The sequence below is a fragment of the Ochotona curzoniae genome, unplaced genomic scaffold, assembly GCF_017591425.1.
Source record: "Ochotona curzoniae isolate NIBS_2020 unplaced genomic scaffold, NIBS_Ocur_1.0 contig_2688, whole genome shotgun sequence".
NCBI classification, from domain to species: Eukaryota; Metazoa; Chordata; class Mammalia; order Lagomorpha; family Ochotonidae; genus Ochotona; species Ochotona curzoniae.
Genome location: NW_024465553.1, coordinates 14289099 through 14313505, shown reverse-complemented (window position 1 = coordinate 14313505; position 24407 = coordinate 14289099). Strand labels below are relative to the sequence as shown.

At 40.9% G+C, this 24407-nt stretch overlaps 1 protein-coding gene across 6 annotated transcripts in view; it reads left to right on the top strand.

Moving 5' to 3' along the window:
- The window catches only part of NRXN3 (neurexin 3), a 1255286-nt gene that overhangs the window by 555637 nt on the left and 675242 nt on the right, over window positions 1-24407 (top strand). For all 6 annotated transcript variants that reach the window (XM_040975217.1, XM_040975215.1, XM_040975219.1 and 3 more), the window contains 4 exons: window positions 13786-13905; window positions 21799-22180; window positions 22976-23166; window positions 23974-24147. In XM_040975217.1, coding sequence (XP_040831151.1) covers window positions 13786-13905; window positions 21799-22180; window positions 22976-23166; window positions 23974-24147 — 867 coding nt within the window. The remainder of the gene's footprint in view (window positions 1-13785; window positions 13906-21798; window positions 22181-22975; window positions 23167-23973; window positions 24148-24407) is intronic.

Sequence of the window (24407 nt, the reverse complement as noted above, 5' to 3'; positions counted from 1 at the left end):
AAAGTCATCTGTATAACAAACACATTCCTCTTTCAGCATAAAGTGGTGTAGTTTAAGACTGAAGGCTTGACACTCAGATTAAATTGAATTTTGATCCCATTTACCAGTGTGGTTTTCCCTCGGCTAAGATAACTTAATAGCCCTTTCTCTTACTTTGATCATCTGTGAAATCACAGTATTGTGAGGATTAGATGAAAAGCTCTGCTCCTGAGTACAACACTGATTTGTGCTTCATCAGCCTTTGATCTCCCACGGCTCTTCATCCAAGCACCCTTTCTGCTATCTCTGGGATTGTCTGGTGATCTCTGAAATGGGCGAAGGCTTTATTGTAGTCCTTACATTCTAAGAGGCGTTACCATTTCTAAAAGGCTTAGGGGAGAAGGTATCATTAACTTTCTTGGTCAGAGGGTAGGGAGAGCTGTGAAGCTGTGTTCTAAAAATATGGCCCCACTGCCTGGAGAAATAGATTACCTTAGCAGATTGTGTAGTGGAAGCCAATGTGGCTGAGTAGTTCAGTGTATGTATGGGCTCTGCAGTCTGTGCCTGCGTCCCTCCGCACATTCAAGTTGAGACCCTCCTGCAAGATATCAGCCTTTCCTCTGGATTTGGAGTCATCATATATCTTTCCAAATCTAACTCCCTCCTATAGCCTCTCCACAGAACACTTTTTCCTTATTCCCTACCAGTGAACTTATCATTAACAAAGTTTCCAAAGATTTGTTTATGATTCATCCTAGTCTACCTGTTGGCCTTCAGAAGTCCTCCCTCTGATTCTTGAGGTGCCCTGTGTTTAGACAGAACCTCCAGCCTTCTCATGGGAGCCACCCTGATGATGTGGATTGATGGAGCATCTCCTGTGCCCCTATGTCCAGACGTGAGTGATTTGGGAAAACGGGCTAATAACTCACTAAATTAGGCATTTAAGGTGATTTTTTCAAAATAGTATCTATGTTTATAAACATGCGAAATGTATTGGAATTGGGAAATAATACCAGTAACAAAAAAGAAACACAACTGAGTTTCTTGAGTTGTAACCTTAATATAGATGCTGTAGGGGAGAGAGGATTGAGGATAATAAATAAACTAGAAAAAAAATCTAAACTAGGAAATGTAACTTGTAAGAGAAATGTTGGCAAAAGACAAAAGATCCAGTTATAGGTAAAGTCTTACTAGGATTCCCCTCCAAAAAAAGTGTGTAGTAGAAAGAACATATTATGAAAGAAATGGGAATGAGCTTTTTTCCAATTCCATTTCTGTGAGCTCTTTAAAGTCACTTTATATATTGGGGGTGGTTTGGGGAATGATACATGAGAAAGAAAACAGAAGTTGGCACTTAGAAAATTTCCAGAATAATGAACAGGGGTAGAAGTAGATGAGGAGGCAGGAGGTATGGAATGTCACAGCTCAGAATCCCAGGAGACCCATCAGAAGGTTGATTTACTGTGGATAGGAGTGTTTGATGAAGTCTAGTGGTAATGAAGGAAAGTGAAAAATGTCCATTGAACTTGGTGATTTGCACATTACCAGCAGCTAAGTAGATCAGCAGAGGGAATAACCAGCTCTTGAGAGATGAATGGATAGAGTTTCAAGGATAGAGAAGAGACATTGATTGTCAGCAGCAGAAACTGAGGAGAAAGTGGGAGTCTGAGATGGTGAGTGGGTTGGGCTCCTCTGGAGCATCTGGGGTAGGAACAGAGCACAAGAAAGAGGCAGGAGCGTGAGTAGGGCTGCTGCGAGTAGGGAAAGATTTGAAAGCATCTGGAGAGGAAACCAACAGAAATGTTTATGGTAGGGGAGTTGGGGGTATCCATTAAAATGGAGTTCTGAAGACTGGAGAACAAAGGCAAAGTAGAGGTACAAAGGGGCGTTTAATTTTGAGGGCAGAATGTTTAATCTTATTCAACAGTGGAGGAATAGCACAGGGTTAGACGTGTGGTATAAGTCAGGAATTTCATTCATACAGTCGGCAGGCATCTTTTTGGGCATAGAGCCAGAGACAGAAGCTTTAGTGTCAGATTTCAAGATGCTTGCAGTCTAGTTTGGCAGATGAATGACAGAAGAAACAGGTTGCCAAAGCATGAGATGAACCACAACAGTTGCTGACCAATGAGTCAGGAGGTGGTGAGAGTGTTGAGTTTTCCTGTGACGTAGAGATTGAGTTGGAAGAAGTGAAGTAAATGTAGGATAAGAGAGATTGTCCAATTTCTGGAATTGCTTAAGTATCAAGATTGGGGAAACTTAATATTTGCTAATGTAAAGGAACATGATACAATTATTGATTAATTTTTTAGATCAAAAGAAACTAGAAGTGATTTTTTTTGCTTCTAGCTGCAAAAAATCAAGGAACCTAGTAAATGCACAGGAAACACTTCGTAGTGTTTATTTTGTTTAAAAGCACTGGCCAAGGAGTCAGATCTGGGCTCCACTTACCTGACAGTAGAAAGCTGCTGCCACTCAAAGTTTATGTCAATGAGAGGAGGGATTGCTGTCTGATTTAGAACACATGTATTATGAGAGAGCCATCTGTATAGTAGGTGAAATGGTGTTTCCTAAAAGCACATCATGGTTTCTATGGAAATAAATGAAATGTATTAAGATGAGGACAGATTGGATTTGGATGGAGCCCTAAATCTAATCACTGGTGTCGTTACCAGAGGACAAAGCCACAAACAGGGATGATGACCATGTGAAGGTAAATACAGAGGCCAGCATGACGTACCTGGCTGCAGGGCCACCCCAGGGATTGGCCAACAGCATCTAGGAAGAGGCAAAGAAGACAGAGTTCATGGCCCTACTGACAACCTGGTTTCAGATCTCTGGCCTCCAGAGGAGCGAGAGGCTGAGCTTCTGTTTCTGTCAGTTACCACATTTGTGGTCATTTGCTATGACAGCTCTGGGAAATGTCAACAGCCTCCATCAGGGATACCTGGGATTGTAGAATTTCATTCCTTGGAACCCATGCCAGACCTTCTGAATGAGAAACATTGAGGTTGCAATCCTGCAACCTGCAATCTGAATTATTAATTTTATCCACACGCTTCTCATAATATTTATAGAGTGTGACAACCTGTAGCACATATTACTCCTCAACAGTTTTTGGAAAATCTCAAAATTAAAATAACAGGACTGTTGTAGTCCTGTAGATCACCCCACTGCCATGATGGTATGAAACATTGTATTTACCTCACCCTTACCAATCATAGACAGAGGGCTTTGTTAAATTTGAAAAACAACCAGGTTGTTTATAAAATACATGCTGCCAACCACTTCTTTGTGTTCTGGCAGCATCGTAAAGATACAAACCTTAAGACTTTCAATTTTCCCAAGAGGGATTTTCCTCTCAGCAATTTGACAAACACTAAGATTTCTCTTCATCTGTTTTCTGTCCTGTAATTTTTCTGTATATGTTTCTCTCCCTATTTTATCTTGCCTTACTTTTATTCTCTACCTTTTTTGATCTTCTGTCCATCCAGAGATTAAAGGTGCACCTAAGCATGTCAGTTTCATAGTCTTATATTAATTGTCCTGAAAGTACCATGCAAAAGATTTCATTATGTGATTCAGTCTTTGCTTCCTTTCATCATCCATAGATGCATCCCTTAGCTAACAAGAGTCACATGATGTGATCCAGGGCAAGCTAGGCTGTTGAGATTGATACCCATGAGGGACTAATTATGTAACTTGGACACATCAGTGCTTGACTCTACAGATTCCTGCAGTGTGCAATAAGGATATGCCTGGAACTTCTGTTTTAGTCAGCTCAACTGAGCTGTGCTGCAATGACCACTGCCTCCCTGCAGTGTTGGTGACAACATAGTGTAGATATTTATTCTCTCTCCATGCACATGTTAATATTCCTCATGGTTTTCTTCATTCTGGGACTCTGCATGAAGAGGCAACCTCTATCAGTCACACCCTGGATTTGTAACAAACAGCAAATGGAACTGACCAAGCCATATGAAAACTCTTAAATCTTCTAGGTGGTCCAAGTCACTTCTGTCCGTATTTTCTTGGCTAGGAAGCAAGTCACATAATAAGTCCGGGAATATAAACCTTCCGGAAAGGTTAAACCTGTGAGGAAGGCATTGATAGAAAGGAACAGTAAACACTGTCAAAAATGAATAAAGTCAGAAATGACAGCCTTATGGAATAGATGTGATTTTGTATGTATATTAAAAAACTCAGAATCCTACCTATTGATTAGGATATGGTAAGGACAGTACTTGTATTACTTATTATTTATAGGATTTGTTGCAAGTAAGAGAAGAAAAACATTTATTTATTCATTTTTCAACTTTATTGGAGAGCCCACTGTTCATGTGAAAGAAAATGATACAGATGAGAAGGATATATATATATATATATAGGGCTTGGTCTAAGGGTCAATTAGATAATCTTACATGGCAAATGTGAAAAGAAAAAAATCTAGCAAATTGATGACTCAGATTTCCAGATGGACTGAGTGCTCTCCCAATAGAATATCTAGAGAATGTCCTTGTGCACTTGTTCCAGTCGTCTCATTGGTTTTCATCTTTACAGCTTGCTTGGGAGACAGCCCAGAAGCTCCATGAGAACAGGCATTTACCCTCTTCACCGTTGCACTGCCTGAATTTTCCATAGTGCCTGAGAGGGAGATCTAAACTTTAGAGCTACTCTCATCTTCTTTTATGCAGCCTGGAAGTAGAGCAGGGATTTCACTATTCTTAACATGAACAGTTAGTTACTTTCTGCTGGGTACTCCTGACTTCATGAGGAATTCAGTGTCAATAAAATGTTCCTCAGACTTACGTGTAAAGCCGTGTTGTTCCCACAGCATTGAACAGATGGGTAACTACAGCACATGGACCTTGGTTGCATGTACCAAGATACCTGGTTTAGTTGTCATTTCCCTGGCCACAACTGCTGCTTTTGCAGTCCATTATATTTAAGCCTTAAGGCGGGGGAGGAGGGGAGACAAATACACTTAAACTAAAATACCTCTGAGACAGATTTTTTTTTAATGCTCTAATGTAAATTTCCCCCCTCTCTGCTTCTCTTTATTTCTAGTAAGATGGAGAGTTATAGCTTCTTATATTTTCAAACCTACACACATTATTTTAGGAAGGTACATGATTATCATCTGAATGAGTCTAGTCCAGTGAAGTTTAATCGTTCTCCTGATCCCAGCTCTCTAATCCCCCAGTTGCATATGGCAGAGGTTAAGAGGATAAGAGACTCCATCCAGCTGAGAAGATGGTTGATGGTGCCAACTGCTTCTTCCCACAGCAGGTGATCAGCTAAATCTTCAAGCTCAGAAGCCCAGGGGCCTTGCAGTTATCACCTAAGGAGATGGCTGTAAAATCCCATGTTTTTGTTTGTTTTTAGTACTTTCCATTATGGGAAGGAGATGTTACAAATATGAGAAAGGATCTGGAAATCACGTTACAGAACATTTTGTCTTAGGATATCTAGAGTCCAGTGACTCTACCTTTATATCTAATGTATAGTTTTCTGTCTAGCCTGACCGGGTTTTGGGTTATTGAAACCCTGTCTTAGGCTGCTGTCTTGAATAGACCCGAGAGTTTTAAGAATGGTGGTGATGTCACTTTCTGCAGAGTCCTCCATGGTTCATAGTGCACAGTTCATGGCACTTCCTCATGACCTCAGCAGGTGCTCAGGGTTGGGTCCTGAGCAGAGGCCCTCATGGTGTTCTGAGTGCATGCACAATCGTTGACCCCTGGGTGCTATGACCTTCACAAACTTCAAGCAGGTGTAGGTCAATGGAAAGAACTTTTGTTCATGAAGTAAGGAAGTTGGGATCCTTGACTGATTTTCAGAATTTAGTTGCTTTATAACTCTGGGCAAGTATCTATATGATTCTAATTTTGTGCAATGATTGTAACATGCTTCACCTGGTTGCTTAGGCAGTGAGTTAGTGTGTGGGTAATAACCAAGGACAAAGCAGAGGCTGAGTCCAACACTTGGGTCACGTATCTTATTTGGGAGCATCTCCCAGAAGCAGGGATAAGGGAGCTGGGAGAGAGTACAACTCAGCAGGAAACAGCGATGTGGGAGCCCACCCCCAGACCCCACTGAGGTTCACGCTGTGAACAATGAACAAGTGGGGAGATGGAGATCCAGTGAACGTCCCGGCGTGATTAACACAGGCAGCTTCTATCCATTAGTTCCATCCCCACCCCTCTCTCCTTGGATGTTTTCTCCTGGGTGCTATAGTTGCCGCCCCAGATTCTTGGTTGGATTGTTGATGCAAGCAAGCCAGGTACCTGGACTTGAGAGAATGCTGGCTCAGTAGGAGCTGCCAGACTGGGTCAGAGCTGACAATGAATGTCCCTTGTGTCTCTGGTTGATGGGACATAACGGTTGATAACAAAAGCATCTACTAAAAATGAATTACAAATATGAAAAGTATATTCAAGTTTTTGTTTACTTGAGAGAAATACACAAAGATTTCCTAACTGCTAACTGGTGATTTATCCACAAAAGGCAGCAGTGGCCACAGCTAAGTCAGCCAGAAGCTGGAAACTAGACAGTCAATCTGGTTCTCCTGTGCCTGGGGTGGGAACGTGAGTGATTCGAATCGTTTACCTCCTAGAGTGAGCCTTAGCAGGAAGCTGGAATTGAAAGCAGGGCCAGAACCAGAACCTTGGTACATGGTATGCGGGCATCCCAACCAGTGCCTTAATTGCTACATCAAAGACCTGCCCCTTAATATGTTTTTGTAACTTTCTGTTTGGTTTCTAATACACATATTTAATTTCTTTTGCTCTTTTTTTTAAAGATTTTTATTTTTATTATTTTTTTATTGGAAAGGTGGATATACAGAGAGGAGACACAGAGAGGAAGATCTTCCGTCCGATTATTCACTCCCCAAGTGAGCGCAACGGCCGATACTATGCCGATCTGAAGCCAGGAGCCTCTTCTGGGTCTCCCACGCGGGTGCAGGGTCCCAAGGCTTTGGGCCATCCTCGACTGCTTTTCTGGGCCACAGGCAGGGAGCTGGAAGGGAAGCGGGGCAGCCGCGATAGAACCAGTGCCCATATGGGATCCCGGGCGTGCAAGGCAAGGACCTTAACCACTGCACCACCGCGCCGGGCCCTATTTCTTTTGCTTTTATAAATGGGGGTTCTTATTCTAGTGTTCCCTAGTTTGGCCAAACCAGCTTTTGTCCTGACTCCCGTGCTGCCCTACTAAATTAGATTTTCTGTTTTAGATTTAGTAGGATTTTCTTATCTCTTCTGTGTACTTATTCCTCCTTGAACCCCTACCATAAAAAAAAAATCTTAGGGACTTGGATATGGGAAAATTATAAGATATGTGACAACATGGAGAGATTTTGCAGACAGACTGGGTCTGAAGTCCTGTAATTGTGTGACCTTGACAAACTGCAGAGCTTACCCTGTCTTGATTTACAGAGCAGTGGTACTGACATATTAACATCATATCATAAAACTAACTGGGTGCTAGCAGATCTCTGTGTCTCTGGCTTTCAAATGCAATAGAAACAAATACGTTTTTAAAAAAAATTGTAAAAGTAATGAAGAGAAACTAATATAATAAAATTTTGTCTTAGCTTTCGTAATTCCAACTTAAACTATTAAGATTAATTTACTGAAGGCTCAATTAATTACGTTTTTAGAACAAAAGAATTAACCTCACATTGAAACAGAAAAATTGAAAACTTATCAGAGGATTGAAAAACAGCTGCATTTAGGGCATGTCCTGGTGTGAGTCTTCAGCTCAGTTACCTTTGATTACAAAATCTGTGTCTTCAGTTCTGAACTGGAAACTTGCATAGTCAGAGCATCTGAAACACAGTAACATTTTAAATCAACAGAAGGTTAGCCTGAGTCATTTGTATCGTCACAACCATCACAGCACGCCCAAAGCAGGACCTGCTCTGGTCTATTTTACAGAGATTTTTAGAACTAGGCAAGAATAGTATCCGGAAAAAGATCTTTTTGTGTGTCCCTGAGCAGAATGCTTTCATCTTGAAAAGCATCTTCATGGAGAGGGATTAACACAAGGTGTCTCAAGACTGTTCTTAGTTTACCCCTGCTGAGGGGCTCAGTGTCGATGGCTAAATATGTAGCTTTGGCAGCAAATACAGGAAAAGTCTCCTTATTGGACCGATTTATTTCAATGGAGGTGTGTCCGCTTCATATTAATTACATTTCAAAATTCAGATGTCCCATTCCACTAGTTCAGTTGGACGGCTTTATTTTACACTGCAGCCACAATTCAGAGATCCTGTTGGGTGGGCCTGCTCTTTCTTTTGTAGTGTTAGAAGCACCTCTTGCTTTGTTCCTAAGGTCTGGGCTAGAACACGTAACTAAAACCATGTAACAATGTCCAGAAGCTGGTATCAAGTAAGACTGATGAAATAAATAATTTCCCCCGACTACTCGGACCAATCATGCCTTGTTTTTTGTGTTTTTAATTCCTTAACTTTTCCATTGAGGCTACCTCCATCTAGCCATGTTCTCAGATCAAAACCTAGTAGTAAATACTGATTTGTCTCTTCACCATGCCCACTCTTACTCTGTCTCCCAGATCAATCTCCAAGTTCTATGGATCCTGTCTCTAAGATATATAACATCACTTACTGCTACATCCTTTAGCCTAAGTTCCTTTCATCTGCCAGTAATGGCTTCCTAATACTAGGTTTCATTATTGCTCATATTTAGTACAATGTCTCATGGAAGCCAGAGTGATTTTAAAATTGAAATTAAGGTTATTTGATTCCCCTGCTTCAAAAAGTATTCTAGTAACTTCCAGCTGCATTTAGCACAGCATTTTTGTTCTCTCTTCTTTGGACATGAGTTCCATCGCGAAAGGCTTTTTTTTCCTCCAATGCATCAAGCTCACCCTGGGCTTCTGCTCTTGCTGGCTTCAGTGTCTCAAATGTCCATATAGTTAGCTCCTTCTCAAGGGGATCTCCTGTGAGAAGTCTCCTCTGATGACTTGATGACTTTCTACCCAATCAGATACTCAGGGTGAAAATGGAGAAGTCATTACAGAGAAGCCCACTGAAATATTCTATAGGTGGTCAAGGGCAGATATCCTCCATCTACCAACCCCTCACTCAGTACATTTTCATATTACCCTGTTCTGTTCACCGTTACCTACTCTTCCTTCATGTCTGCATTTTCTTCAACCACACTAGAATGTAAGCCCTGTAAAGGCAGACATGTTTTCTGTCTTGTCTGTCCCTTTATCTTCCATGCCTAGAATGGTGCCAGGTCCCATCCTGTTGCTTGCTTAACAATTGTTACAAATAGTACAGGTGGAATGTTTAATATCTTGCACAAGGTGAGTGTAGTCCTCTCCCTGCACCCTGGGTGAGTAGAATAGGGGAAGTGAATGGTACTCTGTCCTTGACCGTGTTATACGTGGTGGTCTCAAGGGTGTGTCTGCCTCTTCAAGCCTGGTGATTACTGTTGTGTGTGTGTGTATGTGTGTGTGTGTGCGCGTGTGCGCGCGCATGTGTGCGCGTTTCAGTGAAAAAAACCACAATTCCCAGCATTACGTATGGGCTCAGATCGAATATCTGGGTCACTTACTTTTCTGTCACTTCACTGGAAGAATTTTTAAAGAGTTTCCAGAAAGTTCCCTGTGCCCTTTAGATCTATTGTAGGAGGTACAGTAAGTCTTGTTGGGGCTAAGGTTCCAGTGAGAATGAAATGATTTATATGGGTATCTTCCAATCTGGATTAAAAAATAATGTGTAAGATTGCCTTTCCTATCAAAATGAATGTTTAGAACAGAATTACAAAATAATTTTATAAGTGTACAAAAATGAAACACCTTTGTGAACCCCTCTTAGATTAAGAACCTGAAGAAAATACCAGAATCTGTTATTTTGTAGGCAGAAAAAGGAGGTATTTCTCCCCTATTTTCCTGTCCTTTCTACTCTTGAATTGCATTCTCTTCTTCATCTCTGCTTTTTCTTGCTTAATTTATTCTCTCTGGAGAGGGTGACTGGTGAAGTATATGATGCTATGTATGTGGGCTTAGTGAAATGCGTGCCACAGCTCAGCTAACCCAATGGAGTGTGCTACAGGACATGAAGGTAAGCCCTTTTGAAAAAGTGTCTTTGGTGTTCTTTAAATCTAAAAACACTACTTGAACATTTATTTATCATTTAGACATATAATTACATATAGCTTCCAGTAAGAAAGTTCTAAGAGGCTAAATTTCATGTTATTTCAAAAAATTGTGAAAATGTTGGTTCATGTGAAGCTTATTTCCAAGTTAGATCAAGTTACTGTGCCTTTCCCCTTTTGCACAAATAGCAAGATGTTCAGGTAAAGCAAAAAGAATTGTAGGAAAGGTAGCTACCTGTCCTTCATTCCATCACACCCAGCAAAAAATTTCCCAAGTGTTTCCCCACCTGCTTTGGGAAACTGCGCTTTATGGCACATGGAAGGAATCGCGACTTCCTGCATATGAGCAAAACCACCATGGTCAGTGAGTTGGGCCAGGTCATCGGGTACACTGATACACATATGTATGTTGTGGGTAACTTGCGGTTTTGTGGTTATATTGCTCCTGTAGGGAATAACAAATTCATAACATGTGATATAAACAGACTGATGTTAGAAAAAAATGCAATTTATAAAATAATTAAAATACAAAATCTACCTTGTACACTTGGTGGCTTTTAGAAGTCATAAAACATACATATTTACCATTGCTCCTATTTCCTGTTGGCCAAAAAAGGGAGAAAATCTGCTAGTATTTGGGTGTCATCTTCCTCCATGTAATCAACAGCTCTTCTCCAAAGATAGCTTTTTCCTTTGATGATTTTTGGTTTTTATTTGCTTACATATGGAGTTGTAAGGACTTCTGTAGGGCTATGGTAGGGTAAGTCACAAGAGAACGTTCTAGCCGGCACATTTCATCTATGATACTTTCTTTTTGGCCCCGTTCATGATCAAATTGGATCCATCTTGTGTGAGAACAGGTCTTACATATAAGACTTCAAAACGTTCCTGGAAAATCCTATTATTAAAAAGGCCATGCATAGACCCAGGTTATGGCCTGGTTAGAGTACATTTGCCTCTGTCCCTAGGTGTGCCTGCATTTCCAGCTGACTCTGCATCATTTTTCTTCTGGTCGTATGAGTTGCTCTTTGATCTGATTAAAGGTGAACGCTGTGGACTCTGTGCTTCCAGAATTCTGGAATTTCCCAAAAGCTCACTCAGATTTATGCTTTGCCCACTTGGGAATACATATTGAATAAACTGTGCCTGTCTTTTAATCAGATGGTTGTGAACCTTTTTCTAAATCTGTTTTGTTTTTGAATAATAAATATTGTTGGAGGTATTACAAGGCACAAGTCATATTTTGATATTTATATATACGTATATATATTTACAGCTGTAGATTGTCAAATCCTTTTAAGAATCAACTGAACAGTTACATGTGTGTGTTTGAATCTGATCATTTGCACAGTGTGCAGATCAAAGCGGCTTTTACAACACGTTTGTCTTGGGCATGGCTCACTTTGTGCCTCCACAGTTAATGTGGAACTGATGCGGCAGTGGTTCCCCCATGACTCTGTTCCTCACTCTTCCTCTTGTTTCTAATTGCAAAAAGAAAGTGATGTACATTTGCCCAAAGCAGAGATGCTACTGTAAAGGAGTTGCTCTAAATGGCCTAGAATTCGTAGCTGTTCTGACTTCATAAACAACATTCCCCACATTTTTGTTTACTTTTTTTTTTCTTTCATGGAAGCATTTTGCGTATAGAATAAAGGAGGAAGCATTTAAAAAGACAGAGGCAGAGTTGTTCGCTTTGAGAACTTCTGTTTTTGTTACAAGATTTCCGCATGACATAGTGCATGTTCTGTCAGATCCCTCATGGTTCACCACTGCGGACTGTCGCATCGACATTAGACTTGGAGTTAAAAAGATAATGAAAAGTGATATCTAATAAGCTGTGATTTAAGGAAATATTCTTCTATAACTTATAATATTGAAGACAGGAATCCTCACTTGTTAAGTAAGCTGAGTTTGAATATAAAATGCGCATTACAGAACTATATCTTCCTGACCGGTCTGATCTCATGGTGTCACCACACAACGTTGGGTGAATTTGGTCCACTCTGTCTTTACTAAATTCTTGTGATTCTTGTTAATACGGGTTGCCACTCATCTTTGAGCTCATTCTGAAAAATTTAAAATGTTAATTTACTTGACAAACTATTTATTGCAATTAAAGACAATGTTTTCACTTTGATAGATGAAAGACAAAAATTTCTCCAAATTTCAGTTACTGCCAAAGCTCTTTTCGTTGTCAGAAAAAGTTGTAAATGACTCAAAATAAAAAGGTATAGTTTTAAAGGATTTGACTGTTTCTAAATCATACTATTGTTTCCCCTTCCCCAACTATATGAGTAAGCACACGTTAAAAAGTTTTACGGGAAGCACATCTTTTAATTCCATTTTCCATGAACTTTTTGAAGTTTCCTCATGGAAGTCCCTGCTCTTGGAGACAGAGGAAGAGGAGGGTAGCTAGTAAAAGAAATATAATAAAGATTTCAAAATTACTTAGTTAAATCTGTTGACGTTAATAAATGGTTATCAAAGAAGCAAAATCTGTGTAGACATGAGCAGTACTGTGTACCAGGATCTGTACTCAGTGTAAATTGAGACCATGTATAAATCTTTTCCAGTAGGTTCATTTCCTTAAAATCCATAGGGTCCATTAACACTTAGATATTTCCTCTTTTTAAAAGCTATTTCCAGGAATAAGACTTTCTGCACATTGATTGATTGATCCGGAAATACTTAATCAATACCTTTCTGTCCAGGTTCAGTTATCTTCTTGGGAAGTACAAACTGGGTCTCAGTCTTCTGGCTTTATGCAGCTTTTGTGATTTTTTTTTTCTTTAAATGTCTATCTCAGTCCAATCGTGGACCACAATAGAAAGTAATTCCCCCGCCCCCTTACTAGCTGCTTGGTTTCATGCATTCCTAACTTTGTGCCTGGCTGTCTTCTACCCTTGATGCCTTCATTCCTTGTCCTTGATTCTTCTGGCCACACTTCAACTTTAGCAAAGTCCCCCATGGGTAGATCTCTTAAGATAGCATGCTTTATTCCTTGATGCAGTGTCACTCTCTATGAAATTTCATTTCACCAGAAAAGTCCCAGTTTGGGGATTTTATGTTGTTTTTTAGATCTTTTGATTCTTTTGGAGGACGATGAACAATAGGATAAGTCTGTGCCCCCTCACATTCCCTTCAGGAGCATTATTTACAAATGGGGTTCAACTTGACATTGCTATTATGGTAATATCGCTGGTTGGTTAATTCCAACAGGACCCCGGTAAGTGGAAATGCCCCATTGAGGCAATGTATATGGCAGAGTCCTTTTCTTATTCAGTTAGTGGGAACTCTGTACAAGCCAGACTGGTGTATTATGCCTGAATGGCCAAGTGATTCTTAAGAAATATGATGTGTTTCTTATATCTTCAAGAAATTCATCTGAATTCTACAACTTGAGAAAGAAACGACAACTAACTACTAGTTTCTGTAGATGTTTGCTTGTGACTATTGACATTTTGAAACTTTATATTTGTAAACAAAAGAAGGCACTGACTTCTGTCACACTACCGTGGCGTTGTCCATTTCTGGACCAGAGTGAGGGTGAGCTTGGGCAGGGGGCAGTCTGATTTCTTGAGCGCTACTGGGTCATGTGCACCAGTGTGGCTTTGATGACCTTGATGCCATGAGCACGACTTTGAGAACTGACTCTGACTTTGCCACTTACAATCATCCTTAGGCAAAGGGCCCGAGACCCTGTACGCGGGGCAGAAGCTCAATGACAATGAGTGGCACACCGTTCGCGTGGTGCGAAGAGGAAAGAGCCTTAAGCTGACAGTGGATGATGACGTGGCCGAGGGTGAGTATGACTGTGGTGGGATTGGTTTCTCATTGCATGGACCTCAAGGTAACTCTGCTCTGAAAAGTTCCTAGTTTTCTTATTCTATCCCAACATGGTATGTTCTTAATTGCGTCTCAGGTAAGGCTAAATGGTTCTCTCTTTATTTGTCTAATTCCTTTTACATTTGTTTTGTGGATCTTTCTTACTTACACAGTCATAGTATTTGAATCGCTCTCCTTAGTGTAGAGTATGTGTCTGAAGTACAGATGGAGGAGACGGCAGGTCCTCCTGCTATTCAGTTCTTCTAATACCTTTCAGTCATTCTTTTATGTGCCAGGCAGCTTCTTCAGTGGATGAGTCATTCTATAAGAGAAAGATGGATAAATCAGTCATTCAAGATGGTGCAGATACACATATATTCTTAGAAAAGATATCAAATGTTTAGTTTAGCTAATTTTTCATTTGTTGAATTATTAGTTAACTTAGTACTTATTCTGTAACAAGTTCTGTTTTATGAGACACTGGGAATACAGTGAGACATAAAAAGACAAGTCTTCAGCCTGGTGGGTGTAACACTTAGCAAGGCACTGAATACATGGATTCACACACACCTTTTGTACAAGCAGGGCACAGTCCCCAGGCTCTGCTAGATTCCAGCAGTGTACTGTAACTTCAGAGATAAAAGGAAGCACAAGAGGTTTCTTTCATTGTTCTTGTTCTTTTCAGTTAAGATTTACTTATTTATTTTTATTGGAAAGGCAAATATGCAGAGAGGAAGAGAGACTGGAAGATCTTCTTGGATTGGTTCACTCCCCAGGTGGCCATACCAACCCAGGCTGAGCCAGTCTAAAGCCAGGAGCCCAGAGCTTCCTCTGGGTCTCCCATGTGAGTGCAGGGTCCTAAAGCTTTGGGCCGTCTTCCACTGCCTTCTAAGGCAAAATGCAGGGAGCTGGATGGGAAGTGGAGCAGCCAGGACATGAACTTGCACCCATAAGGGATCCAGGTGCATGCAAGGTGAGGACTTTAGCCACTAGGCTACCACACCAGGCCCAGAGATTGCTTATTTAGTCAAATTGTGAATGTGAATCAGTCCAGTGGATTAGATAGGATCCTAGTGTTTGAAAGTAAGAGAAGACCATTGTGACAGCATGATCTCTCATTCAAATGAGCAAGTGGCCCCTTGGGGCTAGGGACGTACAGCTGTGCAGCTGGATGGACGTTCAGCTACCATTTTGTGGTTATTTGGAGTTGATGAGGACTAGGGTGAAGAGCAGGCCTGTTCTGATGTCATTTTACACACGACGTCCTGTGAAACTGTATCATTTCAAAGAAGTACATATGGAAGAGGCATATTTTTTCATATGAAAATAAAGCCACTATAGGCAGGTTGGCATATTTTGTGGAACACCGTTGGTATCCGGTCTTGGTCCTGCCATTAACCCTGCGCGGCATGCTGGAAGGTTCTCCTGCATTCCTTGTCCGTGGCCTCCGTCACGGCTCCGCTGCCTTCTGCAGGTCAGGCACTTGTTTTGGAGTCGAGAGTCCTGTGGTTTAATGCAGACATGGCCAGCAAATTGTTGGACGCCTTTAAGATAGATACACCACATTTTCATATTTATTTCCTGCTTTGTAAACTTGATATTGTTATTTCTGAGGCCTTTTTCACACACGTGCACTGTGGCGTGGAGTTCTATGATTGTCTGTGATCCCGCCCTTTCATCGCTTTGGTCGTACAGTGAGACACAGACGAGTGTGTGTGTGTGTGTGCACGTGTGTGTGCGTGTGTGTCTGTGTGTGTGTGTGTGTGTGCGTGCACGTGTGTGTGTGCACGTGTGTGTGTGTAGTACAGTGCACTCGGTGGACAGGGGAAGAACAAGACAGCCTCACTGTGGTGCCTGCCAGGGCTCAGGTGCTTCCTAAGCTGTCTTACATGTGTCCATGTTTTAATCTTCTGTAATTCACTATAGCAAGTGTTGTTCTTAGTCATTTTAAAGCAGGGAATGTGAAAGTTAGAGTTGTGTAATTAAAATCTACATTCATATCTGTTACTCTTTAAAAGTACGGTACTTGTTGTAATTCAGAATCCACAAGAAATTGATGCATCTTTATATGAAGCAAGAAATGGGGATATGTTGACATGAAATGGGGAGTCCATTCTTGACGGGGGATTGCAGTGCTCACCATGTTGCCCACAGACAGGCAGGCATTGATAACACCCCCTGGAACATTCCAGCTACACATAAGCAGAACTTAGTCATAGAAAGTAAGATTACCAGTCTGCATGTCCGAAGGATAATTCATCTCTATGATATGAATGTAAAAATGAATGTAAAAAAGGGGGTGCCGTAAAATGGCTACACGGCTTAAAATCCAATCAAACTGAGAATAAGTATTCATAAATTTTCCATGAACTGCTAGTGGAGACAGAGGCCTGCAAAAGCACCCGCAAAGACTCTATTTGGCTTCCTTTGTTCCCTTCACATTGGTTCTGCCTGGTAAACCCAGGGTGTTGCCATTCTCAGTGTATGTTGTGGATCCGCCACTAGATGGCAGCGTCCCCCACCTCTGCCCACAGCGAATTCCTTCCTTCCTTTTTTTTTTTTTTCGAATAATAAAATGCTTTGGAAAGTATACAGATCTCAGGAACCGAAGAGCTGAGAATATTTTAATGTGCATTTCCTCTCGATAATTATTCTTTCTATAAGCCATGAAATGAAGGTAATTTTAAATTATGCTTTCTGTTACCACTAATAATTAGTAAGCAGGCTTTACCCATGGAATGCCCAAGTCATTCAGTAAATTGATATTCAAAATTAATGCAGCTCTTTCATTTTTAGCCTTGCCCCCTACTTTTCTCCCCGATGGAAGAAAGTGGCTGTGAGGATTAAGAAATGTTGGAAGGAAAAGAGCTATTCTGTTTATGAGCTGCAACCGTGTGTATGTGTTTTACACTGAAAAGAAGTTTGGGGATTTTAATTTTAGTTTTCAGAAGTCATAAAATCAAGCACTGGAACTCAGACACCACACAGTCCCCACGATATTAACTGATGTCTTATTGGCTTATTTAGTAATCCTTTTCATGCTGTTTAAGGTCTCCCGGTGTGCTAAATTTTCAGCTGGTTTATAGAAATTTGCAAAGAATAGAGCAGACTCAAAGGAAATCAAGAGGAAGATTGGAAATGCTCTTCAACCTGGTGCTTTTCATTTATTGTAATATAATTGTATTCTTGGAAAACTATTAAGTTCAGTTGACAGTTAAAAGGATTGGTTGATTGATTGATTGCACTGTATTTTTATATTGAAAATAAATTATGGTATACTTCACTTGGGTTATGCTCCATAGGATGGGGGATGGGGGCTGTGGCTGCCTTAACCATCCATGCCATGTGGAATTTTTTGCTAGCTCAAAAATTTACTGTTTTTTTTTTAAGTTGCTATGGTCTGGGATGTCTTTTCCTCAACCTATATGGCATATGCATTGTCAAACTATTAAAAAAAGGCTTTTTTCCATTGAAAACTGATTCATCTTACTAGTAATAAACGTTTACAACATAGAGATGGGGGTTGTTGGAGGGAACAAGGTAGAGGTTCGATTGTATGACTTACCAGCCTTGAATGAGCTAATTATGAGAGGACTTCCAAACATCTGAGGACTGTTGGAAATAAAGGGTGAGCATATTTTGGCCCAAAAATTTGCAATACATCCTTTTTCTTCATACAAAGTTTGCATGAACTTTTTGAAGCTGCTGTGTGCCTTATCCTCACTGTTTGGTTCCAGAAATTATTCTTTTAATAAAGCATTTTGTGGGACACAGTTGAAAGGGAAAGAAAGCTGTAGAATGGAGGAAAAAAGTTACGGGTTTAGTGATTTTGGGAAAATTATGGGCAAAATAAGAGGATCCTTTGAGAGACTGTAGGTCCTTTTCATTAACTTCTCCAGTGGTGTCTGAGACATGGGAAGTTGAGATGTTTCCTACTGACGTTTCCCACTGTTTTCCTGTTTACTAAGGCACATCGTATGTGCTTACTCTGTAACCCCTTATGATGAGGTGATGATCTGTCCCCAAATTCAAGCTCCTTTCCTAGAAGTGAAGCTTTCCCGTTGTGTTTGGGCCCCTTTGCTATCCCTGCAGGACACAGAGAAGATACAGAAAGTAAAGCCATTGGTGGAATGGTTGCAAAATAATACATTTCAGAAACATACGCTAAGAAAGAATGCTGTGTAATTGGAACCTTCTAGTAGCTTAGACCTTCTGCACTTGTCTGTACACTGTGTGTCCTGATGCATTTAAACCCCGTAACTTCATGTCTGTTTCACAGATGGGAAATTGAGGCATCACCCCTCCCTCTGCCTCCAGCCAGTGGAACCTGATTTCAGATAGCACAGAACCGGGACAAAGTTTTTCTCAAGTGTCTGCTCCTCATCATTCCAAGAACTGATCTGTATATTACTTGTTGACAGTCAGTGAAATGTGGAAATGAATGAGTGAATAAGGCCAAAGGCAACAAGGCTGTTTTAGGGAAGGTGATGAATATCTTAGCTTGAACTCAGGTGGAATGGTATTATGGCACTTGGCCAGTGGCAGGAAGTGTGCACTCATTACAAGAGCTGACACATAGGAATTTCTCCAGTTAAATTGCACCGGCTGCTTTTCTTGGGCAATGAAGAATGAGTCAACCCTTTTCTGTAAAGGCTGTATCATATACATTGAACAGAGAGCCTTTGGAATGAGCTTACTTGGGTTCAGTTTGGAGTGAGGAGGGAACTACTCTAGTTCATATGTATGGACCTTGATCAAATTGCTCAACTTTTTAAAAGCTAAATCCACCACCCTCTAAAGAAAGATAATGACACCTGGCTATCATTTAAGTATGCTAATTATTTTTGATGGTGGTTTGGGGGTGGTTGACTTAGTGTGTGGTACATAGGGAATTGCAGTAGTCTTGATATTTCTGTTTTATCTTCCACTTGAGTACTTCCCATTGCCCTGAAATGTGAAAGCAACTGCTGGGAAGTATGCACGTATTTTCTCCTTTAATGGTATGGGGGGGTTAGTTTTCAGAGATAAGGGGAATGATTGTCAATTACTAATAACTAATTAGGTGATGCACTTGCATTTTTAGACATTTATTTAATTTGACACAAGCCTGAAAGTCTCATGGCTTTCCTGAGAGGCAGTAGCATGCTTTCTTAGGAATTCCCATCCACCTCCACTGAGGAATATGTTTGTACGTTCAGTGAAGCCAGTTTCTTTTCTAATGTATTGCTTTTCCTTCTCCCCTCCCAGGCGTTTAGTTGAAACTGCTCTTGGAGACCTTCTACACCCTAACTCAATCTATGTTCCTGGGTTAAGCCCTCAAATTCAATTGTTGGCTTCTGTTCCCTTGTGTAAGACCTTGCTGTGTCTCTGTCCTATCATAATCAACATTGCGCGTTTTTCCCTCTGGTTTATAAAAATGGATTTTATAAAAATGGATTTTTCAGTGAGCAGAATTTCCAATTCCTTTTGTTCCTGAGGTTAATTTGTCCAGAATTTCCCTAAAAGCTCCCAGTTGACTTCAAAACTGTCTCCTTGGATTCTTATTAGGTCAGAGATCACTCATTATGTGTTACTTTTCATCATAGATATATTTTTTAAAACAAAATAAGAGTTTAACATGAAAGCCAGCCTCATCATAACTCAGTGTCCTTGTGCCCATGGATTCTGTGATTTTTTTCCTCACCATTAAGTCCAGCCATAGCCTGCAGTCTTGTTAGGCACAGTTACAGAAATTTCATCATTGGGCTTTTATTTCAGTCATTTTATTGTTTGGGAACATGTGAATGTACATTTTCAAATACTTCCAACTTTTTAATGCTAAATCATTCTACATATTCATTCTTCTTTGTTCAACTTTTCTAAGATTTATGTTATATTTTGCTTTTCATTCCACTACAATTTCAGTTAACCCACATCATTATTTGAATTTTACTTAGAGTAAGGGAATTATTTGTCATCATTTGTCAACAAATACCCTCTAGAAGCACACAGTGTCAGTCTGGTCTTTGTGTGCTAGAGAAATTTTTTAAAGTAGGTCTGACTTTGGTTCTGAAAAGTTGACATTGACCATTCAAGGGTAAGATCTTGTTAACGCCCCCAGAGATTGAGGTATGAAGTTTATAGGAAAATGCAGCCCCCTCCTTTAGTTGTTGTCCCTGAACCCAGAGCCAGAGTATGAGTTGGGGGACGAATTACAAGTCTGAGAGGAAATAGAGTTTGGATTAGTGATAACACTGATCTTTAAAAGTACAGGTTGCACCTACTGAAGTTCAGAATCAGGCAGAGTTGTCCACTTGAACACCCAATCAGGACTGGGCAGACCTCCACCATGGAGGATCACTGCTCTGGAGGGGCTGAGTGGAGAGAGGTGTTAATGAAGGCAGTGTGTTCCAGCCAGGCGAGGTGGAAGTCAGAGCCTCAGCTATGTGCACACTTTATGCAGGTTATCCTTAGTCTGTCAGAATGTATCACTCTTTTTCTTCTGAAAAGAGTTGACGAATGCTCACAGTATCTTGCCAGTGGAGTTTTCCTCTGTGGGGAAACTAACAGGAGAAGACAGAGAATTCCTCTCCGGGGTATGAGAGCAATAGGCTTTACGTTTTTGATAAGAATTTTCTCTGTAGAAACCTATTATGGGAGCCAGTTTCCACTTTGTGCTTTGGATGTTTTTCTTGATTTTTCAAGATTCTCTTACTGAAATTTGCATTCTCTTTGTTTATTTGAATCCCTCTATAGCCCCCTCTAGCCTAGTTGCTTACCTTTGGTAGGCAAAAATGTTGGCAGAAAGCTGAACAGTGCATTTTGTCAGCTGTTGGGTTACATATATCAGAAAGCCGACTATACTGCCTTAATTGTGAAAGGTAGTCTGTTGCTGTTTCAGGAGGAGGCCCTGAGATCTGGGCCACTCACGACATCAGCACAGTGCACCTGCTTTTTCTCTCTTCTCTGATTATCTTTTGGGTGGGTGGGCTCATCAGGTAGGCTCAGAACTTTTGGTTATCAGTGTGGCTTCCAGAAACTGCAGGCTGGCTTCTTACCCTGTCAGCCTTGCTAGCAAAAAGATGCCTTTTCTCTAAATGTACCAGGAAAAGTGCTGGAGCTGAAAATCTCTAGACCACCTTGGAATGCGGCTAGTGCTGGATTCCAGTGATCAACTCTAGGCCGGCCATGTGTACACTGAGGTGCCGCTGGCTATAAATGCAGACTCTTAGGTCTCATCGCACAAGGTTTAATTAATCATTTGAGGACCCATTTTTTAGGCCTTTGACCCAAGTCTGTGGTTTTGGGGGATAAAATATGTTGAGTGGTCTATACTGGGTAGTTTGATGAAGTCCAAGCTCTTCTAGTACACACGTTTTCTAGAGCAAATGGAGAGGGTAGCTTGTCCATTGAAAACTGGAGTTGTCAGAAAACCCTATATTAACTGAGCAGATACAATCAATAGTTCTTGCACAATAGACATATTTCTTCAAGTACCAGGTAGTGAGATTTGACAGCAGCTTTTATCTTGACAAGGGTGAAAACACCACTTTGTTGTAGTATGCATTGTTAGTACCCAGTTATTTTCCTGAGATGAGAAGTCTGCCAGTTGCCTCCGTGAACTTGAGTTGCCATGATCTCACATTTTCCTTTACAGGATTGAGCGTTCTGAGCAGCTGCGTAACAGCAGGGGTTGTAGAGTCGCAGTAGGCCTTGCCTGCTTAGTTGAGGTCAAGCCAAGGAGGTACCATAGTGGATACTCTGTTTTCTCAAACTGATCAAGGAAACTGAATGTTCTGTGTGGGGTCATTCTTCCTTAAAGACACAGGAAAGGTGCTGAAAGGAAACGTGGTAACTTTTGTCATTTGTCCCTCCCTTATGATACCCATAGGTACGATGGTGGGAGACCATACCCGATTGGAGTTCCACAATATTGAAACTGGGATCATGACAGAGAAGCGTTACATCTCGGTTGTGCCCTCCAGTTTTATTGGCCACCTGCAGAGCCTCATGTTCAATGGTTTGCTCTATATTGACTTGTGCAAAAACGGTGACATTGATTACTGCGAACTGAAGGCTCGTTTTGGATTAAGGAATATTATTGCTGACCCTGTCACCTTCAAGACCAAGAGCAGCTACCTGAGCCTTGCCACCCTCCAAGCCTATACCTCCATGCATCTCTTCTTCCAGTTTAAGACCACGTCAGCTGATGGCTTCATTCTCTTCAATAGCGGGGATGGAAATGACTTCATTGCAGTTGAACTGGTCAAGGGGTAAGTAGATGGAGAGATATCATTGACATGGACTATCTTTGCAAAAGCTTTATGTAATATAAACATGACCCAAAAAAGCCTGTCAATTCTATTCCTTTCCCTCAATTTTTGATCTGTCATCATCCCCATTGATTAAAATGATACAGAAAATGATAAATGTCGAAAAGGAAAAAAAAGATTGGCACATTCTATTAAGAATGTTCCTTCAGGTCCATGCTGTCAGGCTTTTTACTATGAAGCACAGTCCCTTGGAAGGGACTGTAGGACAAAGACACTTTCTAAAAAATTATTTTCAGAAGGCTGTGGAGTATATTGCATTTATCTCTTGAGCAATATAAACACAAAATCCATACTTAGCAATTCCCCATAGATTCTTCAACACTGTTATTAGCTCACATATGCAAATCTATAACATCTTCTAGAACTTTTTCACCACTGTTTATTGGAAAACACAATGCCTGTTGAAAGAAAAACAAGACTGGATCTGTGATTGTGAATTTAAATACTGCTCCCCAGTGTTCCGTAATGTTGCAGCTGTGTTTCTTCTTGACCTGTGTTGTATTTCTATGTACTAGTGAAGAAGCAGTTTCTCAATGTGGATAGAATGGAAATGCGGCAAGATACAATAGCATCTGACCCATCTGGTAACCATAACTCCATGTGTAGTGTTTCTCACATTAGTGTGGAGGATTTGAAGCAACTTATGCCAGTTACATATACATGCAATGTGTATGCACATATTGTCATGCGACTTTTTCTAGGGATCTCATGCTATCGGATGCTTGTCTCTCACAGGTACATACACTATGTGTTTGACCTTGGAAATGGCCCCAATGTAATTAAAGGCAATAGTGACCGCCCTCTGAATGATAACCAGTGGCACAATGTCGTCATCACCCGGGACAACAGTAACACCCACAGCCTAAAGGTGGACACCAAAGTGGTCACCCAGGTTATCAATGGTGCCAAGAACCTGGATTTGAAAGGTACACCTTATAAAAAAAATTCTTCCTTAAGGCATTTTTAAAGAAGGCAGGCTACTTTAAAGGCTAATTACAGGTTGAGAGGATCATAAATTTTTTAATATATCTTGCATATCCCTTTAAAGAATATTGAATTGCTCCATAATGCAATGAATTCAGCTGATACTTAGGCACTCCTCAAGGAATGGTTCACTTTCTCTCATAACCTAAGAAGTGTCCCGCTTGGGGGACTAAATGATCAGGTGATAACTCAAAGTGAGGAAGATGCCATACAAAGAGAAAGGTCTGTTGGTTTTGGAATTTTAGCTGAATCATTCACTATCTGGGAGATATTGGCAAAGTTTCTAAGCACCATTTAGCTTATGTATATTTTTTTTTCTGAAAAAAAAAATGAGGCCAGTAATTGCTGCTCCCTGCCTGAATTTTTAGCAGTTTCAATGGCATGTGTAAAGCCTTTAGCATAGTGTCTCACTGAGAACAAGCACATCAGAAACCCTCAATGCGTCATTTTCTGGAAGATTCTGTGCATCTTGATCATAAAGCATTGACAGGGCCTACATAGAATTGACACAGTTTTACAATTTGTGAGATGATGTGTATTAAGTAAATGTCATAAGCATGTGATTTCTTTCTTTTTTTTCTTACAACTTAGAGAAATTCGTTAGCTGTTCACTGTGGACTTCCTGCTCCCTCTATCCCATCCTTCTGTATTCTCATCACTTGAAGAACCGTGTGAAACAAACTGATTGTAGTTGATGTGGTCACCTTTTGGTTGACTCACTCTCTTTCGTTGTGAACTGTTCTTTTCAGGTGACCTGTACATGGCGGGGCTGGCTCAAGGCATGTACAGCAACCTGCCAAAGCTTGTGGCCTCGCGGGATGGTTTTCAAGGCTGTCTGGCCTCCGTGGACTTGAATGGGCGCCTACCAGACCTCATCAACGATGCCCTCCATCGGAGCGGACAGATCGAGCGGGGCTGCGAAGGTACAGCCATGTCTTCTTTTAAGCTACAGTCTTGTCGCCAGCACTAAGCCTCTTTGCTGCCTCTGCCGGGGCCTCCTTCCTCAGTTTACCGTGATCTCTCCATCTCCCATCTTCCATCTGTCATTATATCACCACTGCTGTCCTCCTGTCACTGGTGTGGTATGTCAAGACACGTGCCACAGGCTGCAGGAATGCATGTTGGGTCATGTTTTCCCGGTGTCACATACTGACCAGAAAGGAAACTTCCTTGGTGTTGACAT